Source organism: Callospermophilus lateralis, chromosome 14, assembly GCF_048772815.1.
Source record: "Callospermophilus lateralis isolate mCalLat2 chromosome 14, mCalLat2.hap1, whole genome shotgun sequence".
NCBI classification, from domain to species: Eukaryota; Metazoa; Chordata; class Mammalia; order Rodentia; family Sciuridae; genus Callospermophilus; species Callospermophilus lateralis.
In genome coordinates this window covers 14,699,641-14,709,348 of record NC_135318.1, presented here as the reverse complement: position 1 = coordinate 14,709,348, position 9,708 = coordinate 14,699,641, and the positions used below count along the sequence as shown (strand labels likewise).

Below are 9,708 nucleotides of genomic sequence, written 5' to 3'. Positions count from 1 at the left end.
TCTGTATCCCCATCTCATCAGAGTTGACAAAGCACTCTGAATGAATTACAGAGTGCTGTTTCATTCTGGATTCAGAAATGGCAGGATTAAATCTCTAAAGGGGAATTCAACCCATTTTTACCCAAGAATGTGGGGAAGAGAAGATAGGGATTTACTCTAGAAGGAAAGCTTGCTGAGAGCTCTTTATTCCATGGAGTAAGGAAGTTGTGCAGGACACAACATCACAGAATTCAGTCTGCTTTAATATGGAAACTACCCCTATTCTCTGGACATTGACAGGGACATTCTCTTACCCTAAGCCAGTAATTCTCAAAATGTGATCTCCAAATCAGCAACATCAGCATCACTTGGGACCTTGTTAGAAATCCAAATTCTTAAACCCTAGCCCAGATATTCTGGATCAAAAACTCTGGAACTAGGACCAGCTCTCCCTCCATATGATTCTGATCACACTTAAGTTTCAGAAACCCCATTCTAAGTCTACCAAAGCACATGTGGAAAAGGCCTTAGAAACACAATCCATATTGATTTAATAGTAAGATTAAAAGAGAACCCAAGATTATGCCCCTTGCTGTAAAATGCCTAGGATCAATGAAACTCCCCACTATTTTCCACAAAACTGTTCAACAGGCAATTAAATGAACTCAACACATTTATTTTAAATGTGCAAAATGAATTTTCATATCCTAAGAGTAACACCAGATGTTTTACCTCTTTTTCCTAATTGATTTTTCAGCCTACAGCAAATTCGTCTTTATATTTTCCAGTTGGATCCTAATGTGTCAAGAAGAGTATGTTCCGGCAGAATTATTAAATGCCATGCATTTTAAAAGCAGCATAACTCAGACTGCCATGTATCATCTAGATGGTTGTCTCCCCAAAATATAAAAAACAGACAGCTATAGGTACCCGGCAGGAAAGCCAGAGAGGCCCTTTCAGAAGGTAGGATCTCCAGGCTCTTGGCTGGCTACAGAGCTGAGTCTGGGCATTGGGCCCAAGCCTGGGCTCTTCCCACAGAGTTCTGGACTCCCTGGTACTGAAGGATTTGTTGGCTGTGAAGGATTTGCTATGTGAAACCTGCAAGTAAACACCCTGCTTTTTTCAATGGGAAGTTTTGCCTTTAAAATGGAAAAGTAGGGTATGAGGTAGAGTTGAGTGGAGCCAAAGAGGCAAGGAGTGGTGCCTCTCTCAGCTCCTGGTGGAGCCCAAACAATTCCCCCTCTGTTGGCTACCATGCCCCTGCCCAACTGAGCTGGAGGCCCTGTTACTGCATGTTTGAGCTGGTGAAAGGTCATTACTGACCAGGTTTTTTTCACTCACAAAAACTCTGGAGTCTGAAAGAAGACAAGGAAACCAAGGAAACTGAAGCCTCAGCTTTGAAAAACAAACTTCAAAGGAGACCTCCCTTACAAGGGCCCTGGGTGGGGGAGGTGAATGGAGATGGGAGTAAACAGCCCTGAAACCCAGAAAGTGCTGAAAAACAAAAACCAAACTTCTTAGGTAGATTAGAGGGGTGCCACTCCCTTCCCTGGAAGCTCCTGGGAGCTGGAAGGTTGAGCCCTCATACCTACAGCAGGATTTCAATGTGGTCTCCAACTCCAAATTAACCTGTCTACATTCCAGAGCCTCAGCAGAAAAGATAAGAACCTGAAATCAGCTCATAAAAATGGGGCTACTCCAACTTTAAGTAGCAAACACCCAGTCTCCCATGGATGATATAGCCCTTCTCAGTCCTTAAAGCATTCTAGGCTCCTTCCATATTCAGATGAAAGTTCAGTAAAAAATCAGCTCCTTATTTGAATTCTCTCTCCTACTTTCATTGAGGAATTCCTGCCCCAGTGCTAACAATATACAGTCTCATTCAGGGTATTATCTAACCCCTAGATCTGAAGGAGACCCAGTCAACAGCCTGAATAACACTGAGAATTTAAAAAAAAAAAAAAAAAAAAAAATTCTCTAAGCTTAAGATGCACACATAACAACTTTTCAAAGAAGCTAAGCCCCCAGAGAGACTTCAGACTATCTTTAAGACATGCTGATGGATTCACCTAATTGGACTCAATACACATTAGGTCCAAGATCTTTACTTTGGTGTCCAACTAACCCTCTCATCTTCCTCTAGGAATGTGATAGGAACAACCTGGTCTCCCTCAATCACCCAACCCCACATCCCCCAAAGGGATCTCATCATCATTTATTATAGGACAAATGGTGTTGTTATCAAGAAAGGGTCTTACCAAAGAGTTCTTCCCTCGTCCCAAATTCATAGATACCTTTATACACTATTAAACCACAAGGAGCCATTTATAAATGTCATCATCATAGTCTTTTAATATTTTACATAAAAAACTGTATACACAGCTTATAGAACTTTTATGTAAACATCATAAGCTCACCACTTTGTCATTTGTCAGTTTATTTAAAAAATAAAAAACAAGACAACAATTTAGTAGAAGTACCACTGGGCTGGGAGGAGAGGCGAAAAAAGGAAATGGGGGCAGGTTTATTCTCTGTACAGAGATACAGAGAAAATTTCACATAGCTATAGACTGCCTTGTGAAAAATGAAAGTTTTAAATAGACCAATACTTTTTACCTTCCTTTATCAAAATAGTGTGCATAACCTGCACAAATAAAATCACAAACAGTGTTGCCACTTTTTCAAGAAAACAAAGCAAAAATTAGTGGGGTTTTTTCCCTCTCCTAGTTTAAAAGTCATCATCATCTTTTAAAAAACATCAGAAGTAGATGAGGTTACAGCATACAAGTATGGTCAGAATGCTACTGTCTTATGCAAATGACAAGTGCATTAAGTGTCAAACAATGAAACAATTGTGCAAAGAATTCTTTCAACAAAAAGTTTTTAGCCTTTAAATAAAACAACATCAGTTTCTTGGGCTGAACAATTTTCACTTGTAGGACAGGCACAAAGTTCGCTTATGGCAAAAACAGCCCGGCAGCGCAACCCCCTCCTGACACTGGTGGTTGGTGAGGGGTTTGCTGGGGGCTGATCCGCAGGAGACACTGTGTCTGGAAGCTGCGTTCTTCTCAGCCCCAAGTCAATTGCAAATGTTTTCTTCAGGGGTCGGAAAGATGGCCAAATCCAGTTCATGCTTGGATGGGCGCCGGATCCAGCCTGGGCTGGAACTGTTTTGGGGCCCTGGTCATTTCACTCGCCTCCACCATTAAATAACACCATCTCGCCTCCGAAAATAAAATTATATCTATATTTATATAACACCCCACCCAACCTCCCCAGCCCTCCCCTCCCGCAGTTCCCGGGGTCTATGTTACAGACAAGAGACCGCACGCGCTCGCTGGTTGTGGGTGAACAACTGATGGGGCGCGGCCACACTCCTGCGCCCTGCGTGTCCCTGGGGACCAGAGACGGGGGCGGGGTGAAAACGGGGCGGGGGGTTGAACAGACACACAACCACACACTCTGAGGCCTGGCTCTTCAGGAAAGGATGCTCAGGAACCCCTTGGCACTCGGCAGGGCGTCCGGACCTGTGCAACACTGCTGGACGCACACAGACACTGGGAAGGGGGCACCCGATGCCCACGCCAACTCTCGGCGCGACAACCAGAGCAGCCAGGAGAAGCCAGGTGGTCCGGCGGGGTCCTTGGGGGACGTGGGTCTCCCCTTCTCCCAGCTCGTGGGGGACGGGCCAGGGAGGGGGAGCCAAGCTGGCAGGGGAAGGTGGGGCGGGCGCGGTCCTCATAGCACCTTGCAGCAGTTGATGCAGCCGTTCTGGGAGCCGTAGCGCTTCTGCAGCGCTGCGCGCGTGGCGGTCTCGAAGACCTCACGCACGCCCTCCTTGGTCTTGGCGGAGCACTCGAGGTAGTCGTAGGCTTGGATGCGCACGGCCATGGCGCGGCCGTCATCCGTGCGCACTGGTTCCTGCTTCATGCGGGCCAGCTCTGTGCGGACGTGCTCGTCGCTGCGCAGGTCTTTCTTGTTGGCCACCAGAATGATGGGCACGTTGGGACAGAAGTGCTTCACCTCGGGCACCCACTTCTCGGGGATGTTCTCCAGCGAGTCCGGGCTGTCCACCGAGAAGCACATGAGGATGACGTCGGTGTCCGGGTAGGAGAGCGGCCGCAGACGGTCATAGTCCTCCTGACCCGCCGTATCCCACAGCGCCAGCTCCACCTGCTTGCCGTCCACCTCGATGTCCGCCACATAGTTCTCGAAGACGGTGGGCACGTACACCTCAGGGAACTCGTCCTTACTGAACACGATCAGCAGGCACGTTTTGCCACACGCGCCGTCGCCCACCACCACCAGCTTCTTGCGGATGGCCGCCATGAGCGGGCCGGGCCCGGGCAGCAGGAGGGGGCCCGCGAACGCCTCGCTGCCGTCCCGCTCGCCGCTCACCGCTCACCTCGGGCTGCGCGCTGGGGGCAAGGGTCGCTAGCTGCACCCAGGCCCCGCGGTGGCGCGTTCTCTCGGTGCGCTCGGGCTGCCGCGGCGGGGGCGGTGGGGGCGCCGGGGCATAGGGTGCACCGTGCGTCTCGAAGCGCTGCTCCGGGGCTGTGGCCGCTCTTCTCGTCCCAGCCCTAGGGTGGGCGGCTTTGTGCGCAAAAGTGGCTGGAGCCGCGAACTCGGCCTAGCTCCCTGCCGGATCTGTCTAGGCCTCGCGTACTGGGGTGGCGATGACTAAAGCCTGACTGCGGTGGCAGATGCGGGCTGCGGCCCTAGCGCCTGCTATTTAAAGAGTCCGGCCACTTTCTTAATATAGCCGCCCAATGGGAAACGAGCCGGCTGAGCTCATCGCTGCGGATCTTGACTCTGATTGGTCGCCTGCTGCAGCCCAAAGGCGGGGCCGGACAAGCTTGATTGACGGCCCAGGCCGCCGGGCTGGGAGAGGCGGCGACTGGGGAGTCTGCGCGGCGGCTAGCCCTGAGGGCCTGTGTCGCCACCCCGGTAGTTGCCTTCGCCCCAGCTTAAGTGCGCGAGTCCCCACTGGCAGGCTGGAACCCACAGGGTCTGGGAGAGCAGGTCCGAGACTCGGTGCACTTTGAGGGGCGTTGGCGACTCCCTGCCCCGCTTCCTTGAAAACTCCCGGCGGGAGGGTAAGAAGAGGGCGGGGGGGTCGAACTTATGGGGGAGGGGAGGATTTTTAAAGTGGTTTTGTTTTTAAATAAACAGCCACACGTGTAAACTTTTGTATTCAAGCAAAAGTTTTTTTTTCCTTTCTTTGGAGGCGGCCCCTCCTGTGGTGTGGGCCGGCTCCCCGGCTCCCCCGTACTTGCCTTAGGGCAGCCATACAAGTTGACTAAATAGTGGATCTGGCTCAGCCTCTTCCTCCAAGCCCTACTGCCCACCCCTTTCGTGGCCCCCACTTAAGTCTCTAGATGAAGATGAGGGGAAGGAGCACTGTCCTAAGGCCTAACCCTTAGCACAATGAAAAGGGAAGATTGATGCCAGCCCATTTGAGGGTTTTACAGTCCCCAGGGAAGGGCAGCTTCCACCCAGCTCTGCATAACTAATTCCATTCCAGTGAACTGACAGAGGTAAAGAGTTAAAGGGAATTCAACCACCCCCAAACCCATTGATGAGATGAAATGGCTTGAACCCTCCCCCCCAAAAGTGGAGTGAGGTGGAGGAGGATTGCAGGTGGGGACACAGCAAGTTAGTGTCTGGTGGATACTGGACTTCTAGTCTCCTAATATGCACCAAGACTTCATTCATCCATCCCCTGTTCCTAGAAGAGATGACACCAACCTCTGGGCTAGAAATACCTAAGTCAACCCACTGACACGGACCCAAGAGGAGGGAAGCAGGCAGGGGGAGTCAAGGAGGGCCTCCCAAGAGGAAGGAATAGCTTGAACCAAGTGGGAAGGTGGGAAATTGTAGGACACACTGTAGGAACAGGTAGTGGCTTTGTGTGACTGCATTTGAAGGAGAAACAGTTGAATCTCAGATCAGAGTCCATCATGGAGGCTAAAGTACCAACTAAGCAGGGAGTTGCATCCAGGCTGGATGAACTGGGATGCATCTCTTTTTCTGCAGAGAGACCCTCCACATCAAGGTGAGATTATTGTCTCATTGTTTCATCTCCCTCTCTCAACTTATTGGGGCAGGGGACAGGATTTTATCTCATCTCAGGATCTTGAAGACCCAACACAATGCCTGGCCTTATGCAAGAATCAGTAGATATGGTTACAGTGGCACACACCTTTAGCTCCAAGCACTCAGGAGACTGAGGCTCAGGAGCTGGAGCCACACTGAGCAACATAGTGAGACCCCATCTCAAATTTAAAAAAAAAAAAAAAAAACAGTAAATGATTGTGGAAGGTTAGGTTCCAGAACTCCTCTGACACGTCCTAGGATTTATCTCAACTCCAGATTCTGCTTTAACAATTATCTGACTAAATCCTTGCAGCCAACTATGTCCCAGCATTTTCACTTATAATTCATATGTTAAGAGCTAGATCTTTATGTGACTCTACAGATATAATCAAGTCAACTAAGACATTAGTGCAGGTAACCTTGGCCCACCTGAAGTGATATCTTATTCAAAGACCAGGAATGCTGTGCTTCCTTGGCTCTGGATTAGCTCCACTACAAGGCCTCATTTTTTCGTGTTGTTGTTTTGTATTTAGATGTACGGAACTAATTTGTCCAGTAACTAAATAGTTTTGTTGGTTGTTGGTAATTTAGGGCTTTATTCTGAACTTTTTTTTTTTTTTAAGCTAGCCTATTAGAAAAATCTTATCTACACATGTTTTTCTTCTTTTAGTCAAAACTTTTTATGGCTGTATTGTTCGCACTGCTTTCCTTGGTCTTAATATAGCTTGAGAATCTTGGCTATGTCCTTAAGTTTCAAATATTACCAAAATGTAAAACAATTAAAGCTTTGTACCATGTGTTTTTTAAAAAAACCTTAAATACAAAGGATCAGGAAGAGGGATTAAGTTCATTTGTTTCCTGATTTTCAGACACTATCTGAGTTGTTCTGAGCTCAAAGCTCGGTATCAAAATAACTTCTCAAAATATGCAGTATCGATGTCAAAGTAAACAAATAGAAATATCTATGTTCTACAGCAACTTCTTTTCCTGCTGTTCCTTTTTTTTTTTTTTTTGCCCAGGATACTTTGATCAACCCTGCCTCAGACTGAACCATTTAGTGGATGAACTTTTCCAAACTAGCCTTATGCCCCACAGTCTCTTCCCTCCCTCTCCCCCTTCACTATGCCCTCCTGATGAAAGGTAGGAATAAACTTTAATTCTGTGCGACAAGTTATTTTAGTGATTTATTTTATTAACGTGTATATTCATTGTATGACATACCCCCACCAGTGATACAGGTGAATTCCATTTTGGGGAAAAGAAAGATATTAATTTATTCCCAATCTTCAACCTAATATGTTTGGTCTTTGTTTATTTTTTGCCCAGTGTTTCCTGTAAATCACTCCCTGCCCTTCAGACCAGACCAGAGTTTGGAATTTTCACTAGATTTTAGTGCCACCTTGTGGCAATCATGAGGGTTTTTTTTTCTTATAGAAAACAATTTTTAAAATCTTTAAAAGCAGGCCCTTTATGAATATTTTTATTTTAAAATCTTTCACAGGATATAAATTAACTGTGTGTATTTACACAGACAATAACTTCACTAATTTACAAACCAATGGGTTTCATTTCCCCCTAATTATGATTAAAGAAATGTAAAGCAACTTTAACCCCCCCCCAAAAAAAAATCAGGATTTTTCCCTCAGTTAAAAAAGCCATTGTTGGATACTCTGATTTACTTAGAAATGACACTAATTCATTTATCCCTAAGCACTTACTGGTAACCAGAACTGCATTGGATATTTCTAATGCTTGTTGGATTTTAATTTTTTTTCTAACTTAAATAGTAATTAAAGTCTTTGGGAAAAATTTCAACTTCCCATCTCTCTGCAATCAACTTTAAAATTGGAAAGATTCTTCTAGAACTATCTACACTGTTTCTTGTAGAAGAAATGAGGCAGTCCTGGCTGGTCCACTTGGAGCCCATGGGCTTTCTGGGTTCTCCATCTATTAGCAATAGCAGATAAAATGTCCTTTTTTGGCCAGGAGATTGACATCTAATATGAACCCTGGGGTGAGGAGAAGATTGGGCTCACAAGAGCACCACTATAATTAGACTGTTAAACTTAGAAAGTGGACATTGAACACTGACCTGACCTCTCTGTCCAGTGCAGGTCCAGGCCAAGGAGAATAGACAATGGGCAAAGCATCAGCTCCTGCTCTCTCTAAAATTACACTGTTATTACAGTAGCCACTAACAAAGGTGAGTTTGGCATATTTGGAATGTCACTAGGGCCACTGAGGAACTGACTTCCTAACATTATTTCATTCTAATTAAATTTTAAAACTGATATTAGTTCAGTTATTGGGAAACCTAGGTACGTACGAAACAATTTGGGCAGGTGAACCTACCTTTTCAACTGGAAAATTTTATGAAATTGAAACAGATTATTTTCAGTGAAAATTTAGCAACCAAATGGAAATGTGGTGTAATTATAAAATAAACATTAGACTGGAAGACTTAGATGGAAAAACATGTGAAATAGTTCAATAACAATTTTTACATAAATTACATAGCAAGATGGTAATACTTTGTATATAAGGGGTATATTCCTAAATACATAACATTTAATGTTGGAAGTATTTGGACATATTATGTAATTTATTTTCACCTTTGTACATTTTTAATGTGACAATTAGAAAATCTAAAAGTGTGTGTGTAGCTCACACTTACATACTGGGAAGTTGAAATTTTTCTCAAAGACTTTAGTTACTACTTAAGCTAGAAAAAAATTTAAATTCAACAAGCATTAGAAATATCTAATGCAGTGCTGGTTCCCAGTAAAAGTATGCATGTGGCTCACATTGTAGTTGTGATTCACACAAATATAAAAGTGGGCGTGTGGCTCACATTGTAAATGTGGCTCACACTTAGAGGTTAGAAACTCAGATGACCACAGGAGTCCCGCAGGTACAATGTCCAATGCCTGGAAGCTCAGATGCTCCCAGCTCTTCCTGTGACACTCTCTTCCTGGGGAGAGTTGCTGCTTGTGTGAGCCCTCTGGAATCTTCTTGCCTCTGCCCTAAATGCACTGCTGGACTAAATGCACTCTGTCCTAAATGCACTGCTGGTCTCCGATACCAAGAGGATCACTGAGTTCTGGGTGAACCCAGGCCCCGCTTCCCATGTGAGTCACTACTCTCCAGATCCCAGCCTTCCCCTCCTCTGCATCACTGCCCCTGAACTGGACCCTCGCCAAACTAGGCAGTGTTGTCCTGGACAGTAAGACCATTTGGATCTTTTTGCATCCTGATTCCTTTTCCTTTCCAAAAGAAGAGATCAAAATCGTGTCCTTGTCATCTGCCCCCAATTACCTGTATTCCCCCATCTCCTTCTGCCCTATAAAGGCTTTGAAGCATCTAAACCTGGCTGGGCTGTTAAGTAACTGTACTCCCCATGCTCTCCAAGCACGTTCAGGAAAGAATTATGCCTTTTTCTCCTACCAATCTGTTACCCATTCATTTCAGCAAACCTTCAGAGGACAAAGAGGAAGCTTTTCCTTTGCCTCTATACACGCTGATCTGTTTTCCTTGAGAGAAAGAGAGAATCCAAATCTATACATATTGCAATTTTGTAGAAAGTTGTGGATGTAGCCATTCTCAGGAAGTTTGGATGAACTTCTGTCCTCTCAA

The 9,708-nt window shown here is 45.7% G+C and overlaps 1 protein-coding gene across 1 annotated transcript; it reads right to left on the bottom strand.

The window, feature by feature from the left end:
* Positions 1 to 2,303: 2,303 nt before the first annotated feature.
* On the bottom strand, positions 2,304 to 4,695 carry Rhob (ras homolog family member B). The gene has a single exon (XM_076833353.2). It carries the CDS (start codon positions 4,306 to 4,308, stop codon positions 3,718 to 3,720), a length of 591 nt encoding a protein of 196 aa, XP_076689468.1. The 5' UTR covers positions 4,309 to 4,695; the 3' UTR covers positions 2,304 to 3,717.
* Between the last annotated feature and the right edge of the window lie 5,013 nt (positions 4,696 to 9,708).